A 17,168-nucleotide genomic window follows, 5' to 3' on the forward strand; every position below is an offset into this window, starting at 1 on the left:
CTTATGGATCTAATTCTGCCATTTGTTGGATCTGATAAATTTCCATTCACCAGATACATATTTTTTCTTTTGCTTGCTTGTTTCCTCTACTTCTTTCCTCCCTCCCTCCTTTCTTTCCTCCTTCCTCCTTCCCTTCCTCCTTCTTTCCCTCCTTCCTTCTCCTTTTCCCCTTTCTTCCTTCACCCTTTTTTTATTTTTTGAGCCTGATTTCTATGTGTTTGGGCCCTGGGAAAATCTTACGCGGCCTATAAGCTTTCCTGAACAACTTGACCATTGTCTGAAATATTGTATGCCCTGAATACATATTTACTTTGATTTTATTTTTAATTGACAGTTTTCTGAACTACAGACAGTAGAGCTCATGATACAGTTTCCCTTTCATAAATTTGGGGAGACACTACATATATTTTTTTCCATTCATAATCCAGACATAATACATCTCTTTGTATTGGGAGGGGATGTTATCTCCTCCACCCTTCCACTGAGGGTTTAGCCTCTGAGGGTCCTGGGTCTATGCTCAGATTCAGACCTTAAGTGCAACTAAGAAATTGTGATCTGATCAGTGTTGACATTAAAACCCAAGCATTCAGATTACTGATCTAGCATTCTTCTACTGCCTTTGCAAGCAAAATCTCTCTCTCTCTCTCTCTCACACACACACACACACACACACACACACACATACACAAACACGCACATGCACACACACAGCTATGAAAATTCACTAGCTAGTTTTCAGTACTCTTCATTTCTTGACTAAAAATTTGCATTATTTTCCTGCAATGCACTGTGTATTAGATTGTTTGGTTATTACTGTAGCATTTCTCATTTGTCTTCCTCATTATCAGAACTATTCTATATATTTTTCTAGCTCTTCTGTTAGTTTTATTCTGCCTACATTCCCTGGATGGATGTTCTTTTTGAATATCAATAATGATCATATCCAAATCTATCACACCAGCCTATTTGTAGCTCCTAAAATTTTACTACCTCTATCTTATACCCTATTGCAGCCATTTTGAAATTTTTAGTTTTTTTAAACATTGTATATACTCTGCCTTCTGGCCCTTCAGGAATGCTATCTTTCTAGAATATTCTAGAAAGGGAAGCACCCCTTCCCCTGCTGTTCTTCTCCTGATTTAACCTGAATATATCATTCATATTGACTTGCATATAACTTCCTCTGGGGTGCAATTGTTGAGAGTATTTTTAATGCTTGTTTTGAGTTGCAAAAAAAACTTTGTTGCTTATATCATAGCATTTATCAGAGATTTACTGAAGTCATATGTTTAATTACAGTATAAATATTTTACTAGATTGTAATCACTCTGAGAAATGAAAATGGTGAACTTGTATGTCCAGTATTTAGCACAATTTTACTCATTCGTTTATTCATTCATCGTGCGTGATGTATCACTAAGACCTAGATTTCTATCTGGTATAAAGCTCTCAATATTTTGAATGACTAAAACTTTTGAAGTAGATTTCTACTGTTTTGCAGAGGAGAAACTCAAGACCAGAGATGTTCAGTAACCATCCCCAGTCATATATTAATTAGTAATACAATCAGGATTTTAACCAAGTTTGTCTGCTTACAAACTATCTTCTTTATATGTGACTACTGTGATGTATAAAATGAGGTTTTATGTAACAACAATGAAAGAGCAGCAAAACAAGGACGATTTGTGGTACACTCTTTTCTTATGGTTTTCTCCAAAGTATATTTACTTTATTGGATCTCTTAAAGTCTGTTCTAAATAAGTACCAATTCTCAGAAGTCACAGCTAGTGTCATTATCAAAAAATGTTATATATTTTCTCAGAGGATATAGTCTTGTAATCTAAATAATTTTAAAAAGCACTATTTTCCCATCACCACATTTAATTATATACCTTAGAGTAGATAATAATCAGAATTAAAATGTAAATAAAAGACATAAACCACAGAAAGAAGAATTACATTTTACATCCTTCCCCAAATTTTGCTGTACTATAATTTTTTAAATGGTATTGGTATGATCAGCATGGTATAGGGAAAAAAATAATACATTTTGGACTCAGTCAGGCTAGTATCCAGATTTTACTCTGACACTTGCTGGTTATGCAGTGTATCCTCAGGCAAGTTATGCTGTTTTCTTTTACAAATCAGGGTTAAATATAACAATTGCAGGGCTGTTGTGAAGAGTATAAGTAATGTATATACTTAGCCTAATATCTCCTACTTAATAAATAATAACGTGTAATGTGAGTAGTATCATCTCCTTCAGGTTTAGATAACACTTTCTTAACCCTGGTCTCCTATAATATTCTTACCTTGTCACTTAATTTACCTTGCATCCTTTATATATTTTCTACATGATGGTCAAATTTATATACAGATAGTATGGGGACTACATACTCTCAAACAAACCTATGATAGCTTTATTTTGAGAGTTCAATAATAAGTTACTTAGAAATATTCATTTTGAGACCAAGAAGGAGAAATAAGTAGGAAAATTCCTAGAAACAGGAAAGAAACAAATTGAATCTGAAAACTACCTCTAAGCTTTGTATACTGGATAAATATAAGTACCATACCAACAGTGATTACCCTTGAGAGAGATAGAAAATTGTTGTCATTTACATAATAGCATACATATAACCTGGCAATAAATTTTAAGTGAAACATATGACAGATAAATTGAGCATACCACCTGCAACAATAGAAGATTTTTTTAACAGTCCATTACTCCACATTAAATATTTTCTGTGTTTGAAGTAACTACAGAAATAAAATATAGTTTACTTTAGTGTAATTTTAATATGATGAAATGTAAGCCACTTTGATTTATAGTTTTTCCTCTTTGTCAGAGTTAATCACATAATCTTTCCAAGTGTCTTGCAATCTGTGTCTCAGGGAAGATCCAAAGTCAAAGGATATTTATACAAAGTCAAGAAAGAAAAGATTATGTTTAACATTTAAGTCTTTGTCAAATATAGGAATTCATGCTGGTATTTTAAAAAGAACAAGTGCCTAGAAACAGACTGAAATATTCAGATACTCTTTTTAACTTTTAAATTAATGATAATATGGAAGAAAAGAGAAAATGTTAAATTTAATTTAAGTAGCTTTTGGTTTATGTTTTAGGAGAAAATATATATTGTTGTTAGACCTCATTCATCTACCACTTTTAGATACTGGTGACAAGATTCTAAGAAATTATGGATACAGTATTTTCCAACATTAGTGAAAAATGAAGTACCCTATATTATACTTTATTTTTTGATGGAACTCCTAAAATGTGTTCCACATTTGACTGCATTATGAACTGGAGAAAATCCAAAGAAAACTTAGTGTTTTAAATGTATTTTTCTATTTTTTATGAAAATAAGTTATTTTTATTGGAATACTGTGATAGTTCCAGGAGTTCTTTGGAGATAAACCCTGTTTTTTGCTAATTAAATGCTTTCGGGGTGTTGTACTTTTGCAGATAATGTTCCTTTTGACTTCTTGACCTTTAGGACTTAAAGGACCTGAGAGATCTAGTTACAAACCCCCTACCTGTCACCATAAAGGCTGTGTGATTTATTTAAGGTCACAGTGCTTTATCAAGGAAACAGAAATGAAACATTAGTAATTTCACTCCCTTATGTGTGTCCCTTCAATTAATCCCTTTGTTGGTTATAGTTGTTTGCCCTATGCCTTCTTCTAGTACTCATTTTTTAAATTTCTATATAAATTGCTTTTGTCCTATAAGCTAAATTAGACAATGAGGTTGCCAAGAAAATAATGTAACTATTATGTAAAAACTAAATCAGAAATGAGATGAAAATATTAAAGTACATATACACATTATATGCATGTATGTGTATGTATGTTCAATGTGGGCAGGTATAAGACATTTTCTTCTACACTGAAGGTACACTGGGTTTTAGATTATTTTATTTGGTTTTGAAAATTTTTACCCTTTGGAAGATAACATCCAGATTTGAGTTGTGGGGGCACTGGTTTTTAGACTTAGAATCTAAGAAAGAATCTTAAAGGTCACTTGGAAAACTTACTGACCAATGATATATTGCCAAATTTCAGAGTCTCCAAATGCTTGGGGTGTTTTATTGTTTTCCTGATTAAGTTTGTGATGCTGTTTAATATGTTTCTAAATTTATAGAAGAGAGATTAAAAATGTGAATTAACCTAGTGTAGATTGAAAGAGATGCAATGTTATTTTTTAAAATTAGATCTTATCATATCTTAGAATCTGCTTTTGTTTTTTTATTCATTTTACCATAGCTTACACTGATATTTTGCTTAAAGTCACTATTCATGTCTACTGTACATCTTCTAAATGTTAGAATGTTTATGTAAAGAAGAAAACATTCTGGACAACTTTCCTGTTGATTCTTGTAACATAAACACCTAGGTTTTCATTATCTTGTCAGGAAACAAAAGAAAACTCTCTTAGAAGTATTGATTAAAGTATGTCTTGAGCATTTTCATTTCTTTTGAGTACTTCCCCTTATATGTCAGAAAATTCGTTGAGTTGTTTCATGGATAGATTTTGGTATAGTCATTTATCTCTTCATATCAGTGATTGCCTCCTTTTTATTGTTGTCTTTAAATCATATTTAGACTCCCCTCACATTTTGGGGGTTTAAAAAGTTAAATTTATTCTAAAATTTATATCTTGAGGCATGTCTTTGGTAATCATAAAATTTAATTAAGATTTGTTCAGTTTTAGAATAATTTCCATTCATATTCCAATATCTCAGATGGATATACTCAAACGTAACCACACACAAAGAAATAGCTTTTTAAGACATGAAAAGCAGGTAATCAATGCCATATCAACCATATGTGGTATGAGCCCACCACTTTCCTTACATGTTATTTATGAAGTCATCAATTTATGTTGTCATTTGGCTAACCTAGCAGTACTAAAGATACCTATCATTTGTAGCCTGCTCACTGGATGCTATTGCTGGTCAGTCTGCCAGATTCTCTTTTCCCAGCTCTGCTACACACTAGAGAGAGTTCTCACAGGCTCCAAAGTTGACTTACTGTTTCACCATTTTAAGAGTTAGGATGAATATTTTATTCTCCAATTTAAATTGAAACATTACTTTGAAGATAATACACAAGATATGTCTTTGACACCACCATGCTAAATTAATTTGTTCACATTTTACTATTCAAGCTAGTTGTGACTTGCCAAAAACTATACATTATTATAGACTTTTTAAATTTTCAGTGTTTAAGAAAAAAATACGAGTCATTCTACAAAAGTTATAGTAGTGCCATTCAAAAGTCTAATTTTCGGAAGATACCATTGTCCATGTAATTCACTGGTTAAAATACTAATAAAGTGCTCAGTAACATAATTTTGAGTATTCTGTAAATTCCTAACTCTCAGAAAGGGTTGGCCCGGAATAGGCCTAAAGGGGACCCTTAGGAAACATAACTGTTGGACAGACCCAACTCTCATAATAAGAGTAGGTCCAATATGAGATCTGTTGTAATTGCCTTTCAAACCTTATCAGTGGTGCAGTGCAGAGAACTTCTGTCCCCGGGAAGAGAGCCTGACGAATAAGCATCTTTGTCCAATAGGCCAGAGGACCTAAAGATGGAGGGCAAGTGCCCACGTGTGAGCCACGTGACTCAACCCTCAGGCTACCTCGGATTGGTACTTAAAAAATTAAAAGAATTTTTTTCTTCCAAGATTTTATTTAAATTCAAGTTAGTAGTAGAATTTAGTGATTCATCACTTATATACAAAACCTAGTGTTCATTAGAACAAGTGCCCTCCTTAATGCCCATCACCCATTTTAAAGGAAAATGAAGGATAAACCTAAAGAGGCATGGCCAAAATCATTAGGTAAATCTTATATGTTCTGCTCTATAAAAAATAAATTAAAAATTGATAGTATTGTAGAACTTAAAGTTAAAAAACTTTATCTTTTAAATTGTTTTTAAAGTATTTATTATTGAAAGAGAGAGGGCACAAGCTGGGGAGAGGCAGAGAAAGAGGGAGACACAATCCAAAGTAATCTCTGGGTACTGAGCTGTCAGCACAGAGCCTGATGTGGGGCTTGAACTCACAGACTGTGAAATCGTGACCGGAACCTAAGTCAGACACCTAACTGACTGAGCCACCCAGATGCCCCCAACGTTAAAGAACTTTAAATGATGGCTAACAGACACATGAAAAGATATTCAGCATCCCTCATCATCAGGGAGATACAAATCAAGACAACGATGAGATATCACCTCATACCTGTCAGACGGATTCAAATTAACAACCCAGGAAACAACAGATATTGATGAGGACGCAGAGAAAGGGGAACCCTCTTACACTGTTGGTGGGAATGCACACTGGTGCAGCCACTGTGAAAAACAGTATGGAGGCTTCTCAAACATTTAAATAGAACTACCCTAAGACCCAGCAATTGCAGTACTATCTACCCAAAGAATACAAAAATACAGATTCAAAAGGGTATATGCACCCTGATGTTTATAGCAGCATTATCCATAAAAGCAAAATTATGCTATTGGATAGCATTTGGAAGAGCCCAAATGTCCATCCACTGATGAATGGATAAAGAAGTTGTGCTACATATATACAACAGAATATTAGTCAAATATACAAAAGAATGAAATCTTGCCATTTGCAATGATACGGATGGAGCTAGAGGGTATTATCTAAGCTAGATAAGTTAGAGAAAGACAAATCCCATATGATTTCATTCATGCATGGAATTTAAGAAACAAAACAGATAAACATAGGGAAAGGGAAAAAAGAGAAAGGGAGGCAAACTATGAGACTCTTAACTATAAAGAACAAACTGAGGGCTGCTGGTGGGTGAGGAGAGGCGGGAAAGGGATCAGTTAAATGGATGATGGATACTAAGGAGAGCACTTGCTGTAATGAGACTGGGTGTGATATGTAAGTAATAACTAAATTATACTCACTAAATCATACTCTTGAAACAAACATTACACTATATGTTAACTAGAATTTAAATAAAAACTGAAGCCATAAAAATGATAGTGTTATAGAATTTAAAGATAAAAAAGTTTGAATGATTGAAATCTCCAACATCATAAAATTACTCAGTATTGAGTGGTATGGAAACCAAATGCTAACATGGTGTAAGTATTTAAAGACATATTTCTAATAAATGAAAGGAAATTCTACCACACATAATGAAACAATTTATGAGAAATATTTAAACTTCAAGTTTAATACATCTGTATACTAGAAATATAGGTATAGTAAAAACAACATCTTAGGTACATTCATGGATAGTAAATGAAAATAATATAGGAAATTGGTGATAGAAAAAGGAATGGTTGGAGAGGTTGATGAACTGAACTCTAACGACCTGTTCTTATTAAGGAGATAATGGCCAGTTTTAGGCAAGCCTAAATTTTCATGGTTTATTACCTTAGGGCTAAAATGATTGGATATAATCAGTGTTTTGTTTTGTTATAAGCTAGGAAATACATTGTCATCATTCATATATTTTCTCCAAATAAAATAGTACTCTAATTTCAAAAAAAAAAACCCAACTATAGAAAAAAATTGTATACATAAATAAGAGGTGAATAATTTGGCTGAAGAAGTTTGGACATCCAAACACCAGCCTGCTCAGCCACCTTGGTAGCCTTGAGACAGAAGTCTACAGAATATACGTTGAAAATATTTATGGCCTCCCTTCAATTAAACACAGACTATGATTCTAAGTCATTTGTTTTAAAGAGAAGAGCAAACATTTGCTACAAAATGTCTTTGTCTCCAGCTGTTAGAAGAACAATATAAAAGAATATAGGCCACAGATCTATCTCCGTGCGTTCATTTTTTTCCTGTATATCAGTGAACTGATGGAGGTTCTTTTTATTTTTCTTCTTTTACTATTTTTTGATGTCTGCTAAATGAACTCTCATGTGTGATGTTTATAATAACATGAATATTGTTCTGAGAGCTAAAACACCTGGTATTAAGTACATCATGTAAACTCCATGTGAATTGTGTTCACCATAAATGAAAGCCTTTTCCTGGCCATTATATTTTTCTTTGATTACTACTACCTTTTGTCTTTTCTTTCTCCAATCAGTCTTGATTATCCAATCTTATTATGGCAATGTTTGCTGAATTAACTACTCCTTTGGATTAACTAGTTACCACTTTTTAGAATCATTTTCTATGATAATTCTATGTTTATTTGTCTATGTTTAAATTTTTTGTTATAGTTACTTAAGGATTAGGTAAGGAGGTCTTTGGATTTAATTGAGTTAAATTTCATTTTGAAACCTAATTCTTTACTGTTGTTGATTTTCAGAGAATGTTTGTGTATTGTGTTTTTTCTTACCTTAGAATTCACTCCTCAAAACATTTATAACTGTATGATACCCATGAACTGATTTTATTGAGCTGTTTTGTTTGTTTTTACCTTCAATTTGTGATGTTAACATTTCTAAAAGGCAAAGTTAGATCTAACAGATCTAATGTTCCAACTTGGTTCTCTGTATTTAAAAAAGGCCTTTGTCTTTTAAAGAATACACACATTACTTTGCGTATAATAAATACATAATGAATGATTCTCCTTGGGTTTCAGTCACTGTAAAGTATACATTTAAAAAATATTAAAAGTACGGGTATCCTGTGGCCTTAAGAAGTTTATGGCACTATACTTGTATACTGCTTCCTCTGTGCCTTTTGTGAAAGACAGGTGGAATTCTGGTCCCATTAGCAAATGAGATATAAATTAAGTCAAACACAGTAACATCTTTCCTATTGAATATTTTTATATCTTTCATAGAATTTCCAACTTGTGAGCCACTAACTCAATTTATATGCAAAAGTGGAAGATGCATTAGCAGCAAATGGCACTGCGATTCTGGTAAGTACCAAATGTTCACTGTATTGCACTGATTTGATTGGGGGCCTGGCCATCAGTGAGACATAGTTCTTAAGGGAAACTTGCAGAACCAACAAAATGGCTGAGACAAGTTGTGAGGGGGCACCTGGCACATCAGCGGAGATTAGTATCAAGAATAATGGAACTCAGTATCTGTCCCATGGGGCAATGAAGAGATCTGTGTTCAGATATTATTCTGGACATAGTCTAAGCCTACAGATGTGAAGTAAAGGGGACGATTGAGGAAATGAACCTGGGCAATTCGGGTTCCCCAAAGCATTTATGTAAAGTGCTCTGTACTCTCAGGATGGAGGAGTTTATAAATTATTATGGAATTATCCAAATGGTCTCAATTCTGCCACCTTGCTATTTATGTACAAATGATGTTTTTTCTTATACTCAATTGTATCCTGATGATAAATTATGCCACACACAGGTAAATGAATTATGTATAAATCATACATTCTCAGCCACTGATTTCAATTTAATCTATTTTCATTTCATGTGTCTGTCACCTCCCTCCTGCAATGGTTGTTAATAAAGAATAAAAATTATTTTTAATGATAGTGACAATTTCGCAATATAAGTGCACACTTATCAGCCAGTAGGGGGAGGGGTGTACATAGTCAGTCTTCATGTTGGCAAATGAAGAAGAAAGCCCTAAATTAAAGAAATGGTTATAGACTCTGGGGCACAGAGAGATTGTGGGTCTAAACAGTTTTCCTCAATAATTATATCTCCAGCTATATCATTTCATTAAATTCCTGCAGTCATCATTGTCCTCCCATTTTATAATTATTTCATGCTGCATAGATTTGTTCAGTCAGTGGTTAGTCATTTCTGAGTGAAATAGAAAGTAAGTTTTAAAGTCTAAGTCAATGATTTCTTTTTTTCCTCTGTGGTTAGTACTTGATGTAAAAGCACAAGGGAAACAATATCAAAATGAAAAGAATTCCCCAACTCTTCATGGGAAATGTTGATCATTGATTTATCATTCCTTTATCAAAAACAAAAAGATGCTTTCTACATGAAAAAGAAATGTTAGAAATTTTATAAGGAAAAGTTTCTTCCTGGTCAGTTTTCATTCCCTTGATGTTGATGCTTCTTTCCAGATGACGACTGTGGAGATGGCAGTGACGAAGTTGGCTGTGTTCACTCTTGCTTTGATAATCAGTTCAGGTGTTCCAGCGGCAGATGTATCCCAGGCCACTGGGCCTGTGATGGTGACAATGACTGTGGAGACTTCAGTGATGAAGCCCAAACCAACTGTACCAGAGAAGGTCAGTAATTTTGTGACTCTGAGAACTATCATTTTAAATTGATATATAATACTTGAATATTTCAGAGTGGATAGTATATAAAAATAATTTACTCAGCAGTTAAAAAATATATATTTGGAACAGTGTAAAAATAATTTACTGATCACTTTCACTCTTTTATTTCTCTGGTTTCTCATCCTCCTTTCTTACTTACCTCCTTATACTTCAATGTCTTCTGTGGTTTTTTTGCTTCCTACATTCATTAGATGCTTTACTTACTGAGACTTTAATCCTCTCCAAATTCTAAATTGCCAAATCTCAAGCCCATCCCCAAAGGAAAACAAACAAGCAAACAAAAGGAAAAACAAGAAAGGCATAATTTTTATTTTATTTGAATGCCAAATTTGTTTCCTTAAGGCTTGAAATAACCTCCTATTGATTGATGATTTATTCCAACTGAATAACTTCCGGAATGCAAGCTAAAAAAAGGAAACTGTGACATGGGTCTCAGTATATCCATGCAGGCTGACCCTGTCATTTGCATGCATTACTTTGCAAAATTTGGTCATCCATAGGGCATGTGAACAAATTAGAAATCATGTTGGAAATATAGGAAAAATATCATTAGACTGCCATTCACACAATCAGTAACATTTTTTATAGAGGTTTTCTTTCTGCTTAAGAAATTGGAAGAATTTGTCATTCACTCTTTCATTTATTATACTATATTTATTGGATTTTTTTAAAGTTTTAGTTTTATTTTATTTTTTATGGATATTTTAAAAATTTATTGAGATACAATTGACATACAATGTAAGGTATATAATGTGTTGACATACAATTTAAGGTATATAATGTGTTGATTTGATACATTTATATATTGCAATATGATTGCCACTGTGGTGTTAGCTAACACTTCTATCATGTCATATAATTATCATTTCTCTCCTGTGATGAGAACAATTATGACCTAGTCTCTTATCAGCTTTGAAGTTTCTTTTTTTTTTCATTTTTTTTTACTTTATAAAGTTTCATATTTTTTTATCATATGCAATTATTTTCCATCATTTACAATACAGTAGTTGCAATGACACTCCAAACAGAAAAGCAAAGTAAAAAATCAAAACCCCAACTTCTGTTTCATGTAATGAGACTTATACAGAAATTAGAAGGTTAAGTAACAACTAGTTAATCACCTACTTTCGCAGCTATCTGAAGGGGCAATCGTTACATAGCAGCTTATCTATGAGACATTCAAGATACATGATTAAGTGCCAGGCCCTGTGCTTGGACAAAAAGATAGAAAAAAGGATAAAGAAATGTGGTCCCCATGCAGTATTTAAAATCTAGCAGGCAAACAGACAGTAAAGTGATTTATTTTATGAATTGGATAGTGAAGTGGGAAGCATGTATTCAGTGATCATAAGAAAGGAATTTCCCAGGGCACATAATTGTCCTCTGCAAACACATAATAAGTTAAAAAATTTCTATCATTTTCTTTTCCTCTGATCTGATTCCTTTTGTCTTTTCTTTTTGTTTCCTTTCTCTATGCCTCCCTCCCTTTCCTCTTTCCCTTTCTCTTTCTCATCCCTTTCTTATTCTGTCTCTCTCCCACCTCTCTCTCTCTCTCTCTCTCCCATTCTCATGTCCTTTTCTCTCTCATTTTAGTTGCTCCACTAATATATATGAACTAGAGCTTTCTGCAGATCATCAACCTTGCATGAAAAAAGAAAAGGTGTAGAAAAACACTCTTTTCCCTTTTCATCTTTCTATATTGGAAGTATTCATCTGGGGCGTGGTTGATATGTCATTACTAAGTTACACTATGAATATAAACTGCATTTCCCCCCACCTCACAGATGTCTTTTTAGGCTCCTCATGAGGTGTACATCTGTGGCCTGCTGGCACTGCCCCTAATATGCTGTGAAAGATAAATTTCCCCAAAGTTAATTTACTTTCATCTCAGAAGTGAATCCTATCCCTCTTGTATATGTTTATTTGTCCCTAAATTAAAATATTTATTGCACACTTAGAAGTTTTGGGAGAGATTGCTTTAGCTTCATGAGTGTCTAGAGTAAGTGGTATACCCCTTGCACCTCAATAGATAGTTTTTCCAGTTTGAATTATAATAGAATCAGTGACTATTTAAAGTTAATGACCTTCACTTTTAGAGCACCTCACTTTCACTTATATATTACTCTAGAAGATATACTGTCAATGTGAACATCGTGCATTTCTTATATGATTATGGTAATATACTAAGGAAATGATCCAGAGGATCTACATGATTCTTGGACATGTTTCAAGCAAAAAATGAGGAGAACATCCTGAACTAATTTATATTTATCATATTATAAATTCCCTCATCAAATACTCTACTTGGTGAATACAAGTTGCAGGAATTGAAAAAAAGGAGCAGTCTAGGAAGACTTTGCTATAAGACAATTCAAAGTATTTCAGAGGACATTTACATATTTTTGTCCATCATTATTTTATATATTCTGATACAGAAGTTGTAAAATAATCATGACACATAGAATTGTTAAAGCTGATCAGAAGAGTCATTTTCCACATGTAGGTTTTGTGAGACCATTGCCAAGGTAAAGTATACATTTGATGCAATTAGTCATATAATTTAGTCTCAAAACCTGCTGTGGAAGAAAGAGCAGGGGATTCTGGCTTGAGTTTCAAGACTGGCTGTCAAAACTGATCAAATCTACCATCTAATTGCTCGGCACTTTACTGCACATTGCCTGGGTTAAAAGGACATATGGTGTCGTATCTCTCTACTTAAATTGTATTCAAAAGGATAAAAGTACTCTTGAATTCACTTTTAATTGTAAAGGAGGAAAATAAACCAGGAAATGGAACATTCCATATATAACCCCAATTTTTAGAAAATTCTTGAATTTAAGTTCAATTCATATTCCTTCTGAAGCCATTTTCAAAAAAATTTTCTATAGTGATTGTTTTTTCATCATTATTATGATTAATGTATGGGGAAAATATTAATTGCTAGTCTAGATTAATTCATACTCCTCTCCTTTCCCCTAATGCTGTGATGGTCTTTCTTCTCACTTCCAAGCTCACATACTAGGCAAACAAGGTACAATATCTTTGGAACATATGGTACACACACACATACACACACAGAGTCTATGAGCAGTAGAATAGAAAGACAATCCACAGCACACTTATTCCTTCTTTTGTCTCATTGCCTGTTTTCATCAGTTTAACTCTGGTTTCTTTTTGGTTTTGACAACTTTGGTTGGTACATATTTCTATAGTGACCCCTTAGTAATCCTACTGGGTAAACAGTTTTTTCCAAGTGAAGAATAAGTGAAGGAATAGTTTTTTGTTGTTGTTTTTTTCCCCAAGTGGAAGAATTTGGTAGGAGGGAACTCTCTAGAGCCTTAGGCTTGGCCATTTGGTAAGTACCAAAAGGTTTTGTAAAAAGATGTTTTTACCTATAAAAACATCAAAAGTAAAGTTAAAATGGGACTTCAGTCTTTTATTACAAGTATTTAACTCTCTGGCTAGAGTGTAAAATTAGAGACAGACATACTCTGGACGTACGCATCTATAAAATACCAAATATATACATTTAATCTTGTCTTATTGTTGACAGTTTAATTCATTTGAATTACATATGCTTTCGTTCTTCTACTCTTTTGGGAATAGTCACAACCATATATCACCAAGGAGTAATACATTTCTAAAGTAAACATGTCTTTCCCTAGTATCTTTAGAGAGCTATTCCCCAGGTCAATTTCCATTGAGAAATTGTGTAAAAAATTTATAGCAAATAATTTCAGCATGGATTTGATGGATAATGGAATACTTTTCATTTTGCCTAAAGTTTGCAGTTTCTCCTAAATGCAACTCAAATATCCCTCAAATATTTGGATTTTTATTTACTTTTCAAAGTAAAGAAATCATTTGGCCCTGATTTATTGTCATTGTCCTTTGATACCTTCTGTTTGGCTGTCTTAAAAGGGAGTGCTTAGAGCCAGCTGAACTAAGTGAATGAACTGGGTGATGCTGGAACATATGTGAGCTCTTATTTACATTGCAAATACAAATGAAATGCCAATTTCAAATTGCATGTATTGACCTTCAGTTTTGATTTATTATGAATAATCTTAAAGAAGTTCTCAAGTCCATTAGGCAATTAAATGTGTAACACTATTAATATGTATTCCTACACACGATCATATTCTTCTGTTTTAACTGTTTAACTTTGCTTCTTCTTTGGAAACTTTCACATTTCTTTTGGGCTTTGTATTCATTCATTCATTCATTCATTCATTCATTCATTCATTTTACTTACTACTTCTCTGTTCAAAGATTTAAGAAGGAAGCTAGAATAATTTTCATTTTATCTATGCAATTATATAGTCAAGTACAATATTTGATGCACAGTGAATGCTCAGTAAATAATTATTGAGTGAAAGAGTTTATTTTTTACCACAATATTTGATTATATCCTCAGAATCCAACCCTTATTTGTTTTGTATTATGTATCTAATAGCTTTTTCTGCTCCTTTGCCTTACCCCAGATCCTGGAATTTATGTTCACAATAATGCACAAGGAAGACTAGGTGTACTAATATATTCATGTACATCTCCTTAATAAAGTGTACTCATTTTTATTTATCCAAAAAATATTGGCATTTTCAACCCAAGATTCAGTAAAATAAAATAGACAGGACATCTCCCTTATCTTTTATTATTGTTTATTTTTTTTTATTTTCTGTCCAAAAAATAAGAAGTTCGAGAAAGATAGGAAGAGTTTGTCTGTTTGTTTGTTTGTTTCTTTCTTTCTTTTTGGCATCTCTTATTTAATAGTAAGTGCCAGTGAAGAGATTCCATTAGTAATAATTTAGTAGGGGACAGTGGGGAGCAGTTACTGTATGTTAACAACCCACTAATTTCCAGGCACTTTACGTTTGTTATTCCATTTAATCCTCACAATAAGGATTACTCAGAGGTTAAACTGCTTCTTTAGGATTACACAGCTGGAGTTTCAAACAAAGATTTTTGTTCATTTTTCTTTCATCCAGCTCCTTGCTTCTGCAGCTAGGAATATAATCTACCCCTTCTTTTTTTTTTTTTTTCCTAACTCTTTATGCATTAGCATTCATACGATCTCCTAATAATTACAATCTTTTTCTCAACTGCATTCTCTCTCTCATTTTTTTAAACTTTAAGAGAAAAGAAAGAACTTTCTACTCATTACAGATCATTGTAATGAAGTATTCCAAAGGCCACTAGAAGGATCTTGAACCATTATATTAAATAACCACAGTAAATCTGCCTCTTCTGTTTGTTTGCTTCTGTTCTTTTACTCCCACAATTCACCTTGATGAAGTGGATTCTGAATAGCTGTGGACCTTCCCACAAAGACAATTTCTTCAGTCCCCCCAAAAATATGTTATTCTGCCATAAAAATTTCACCTTGTAGACTTAGAAAATATTTTAAACTGGAAGTAAATGAAAAGATCATTAATTATTTTATACTGCAGATGAGGAAAGGGGCACATCTCATTAAAATTATTCTTATACATATATAACAATAAGAAAAACATGCTGCTTCCTGGAAGGAGCTGATAATGCTCTGTGATAGAGTTTTGAGACTGAGAACTTTGTTCCATAAAGACATTTTTAGAAGAGGTTTTGGATTCAAGTGATTATGCTAAACTCTTTGTGGAAAATCCAGGAAGGTCAGCCTTTACAGCCAACCAAAAAGGGGTAGTAGATAGTATCCTACCAAGAGACACTGAATCCACTCTAATCAGTGCGGATGTCAAAACTTGATTTGTGACTGAAGATTTAGGTTATATATTCAAGCATGGAGAGAATAGAAATTAAATCTAATTATCTCCTGAATTCTAGTCTATATCATATCCCTCTCAGCTGAACCCATCATCATGTTTTTGCAGTACAGCTTCCTAAACGACACAGAAAACAGGATACCAGGATGCCTCAGACTGTTAAGTGACCAACTCATGATTTACGCTTAGGTCATGATTTCACAGTTTGTGAGATCTAGCCCTGTGTCAGGCTCTGCGCTGATCGTGTAGAGCCTGCTTGGGGTTCTCTCTGTTTCTCTCTGCCCCTTCCCCGCTTGTGCATGCTCGCTCACGCTCGCTCCCTCGCTTGCTCACCCGCTCTCAAAGTAAATAAATGAACATTTAAAAAAACAAGATACCAGTAAATACACAGTCAGACTCAATCAACTGTTTTGTTTTCTCTTACAAAGATATTCTGAAGATATTTTCAATTAATTTTTACTGAAAAACAATCAAAAATGCTATTATTTCTCAGTCCCTAAATTTTATTCACAATAATACATTGTCATTGAATTTGAGGAAATTAGCCAGTGATGTACTCAGCAAAATCATAAAATCCTTCCTTCTAATGGTTTTTAATTATTTTTCTTAAAACATGGATGGTTTTCTGCTAAAATGCAATTAAAAGCAAATTTAAACTATCTATTTTTAGAAAGGTATAATATCTATTTTCAATGAGATACAAATTGTCTGGATAACTTTATTCTCTCACGGATTGATTTATTTTCCTTGGGAAATGTTAATACTGAGATATCAAAACAATGTTAATTATTAATGGATTTTATCCATAGGAACCTCTTTTTGTTTTCTGGGACAAAATAGCTCTTTAAAGGTCAATGTAACCTCAATACTATAAACAACTTTTACATCAATAGCAAAGAAGACCCAAGGCTTTTGAATCAATTAATAACAAAGCCTGTTTTGAGAATACATAATGTTTTTGGCAATGTGATGATCAGGACAATGAAAAAGAATCAGATAAGTATAGTTTTAAAAATATTTAAAAAATGGTTCATAAAAATAGGAAGGAAGAAGTCAATTATCTCCAACTTAATGATACAGAAATGAATAAGAGATCCACACTTCTTAGGTAAATTTAGCTCTTTAAAGACAATAATTATGCATTTTGAAACAAAACAGTTATATCTCTTGTTTTTTAAAGA

General features: G+C 33.1%; 1 protein-coding gene across 1 annotated transcript in view; it reads left to right on the plus strand.

The window, feature by feature from the left end:
- Positions 1-17,168, plus strand: part of LRP1B (LDL receptor related protein 1B) — a 1,807,041-nt gene that overhangs the window by 1,115,954 nt on the left and 673,919 nt on the right. Inside the window, exons 19-20 of the mRNA XM_029933319.1 lie at positions 8,796-8,876; positions 10,007-10,174. Of these exons, the coding sequence (XP_029789179.1) occupies positions 8,796-8,876; positions 10,007-10,174 (249 nt within the window). The remainder of the gene's footprint in view (positions 1-8,795; positions 8,877-10,006; positions 10,175-17,168) is intronic.

Source organism: Suricata suricatta, chromosome 3 (assembly GCF_006229205.1).
Source record: "Suricata suricatta isolate VVHF042 chromosome 3, meerkat_22Aug2017_6uvM2_HiC, whole genome shotgun sequence".
Lineage (NCBI taxonomy): Eukaryota > Metazoa > Chordata > Mammalia > Carnivora > Herpestidae > Suricata > Suricata suricatta.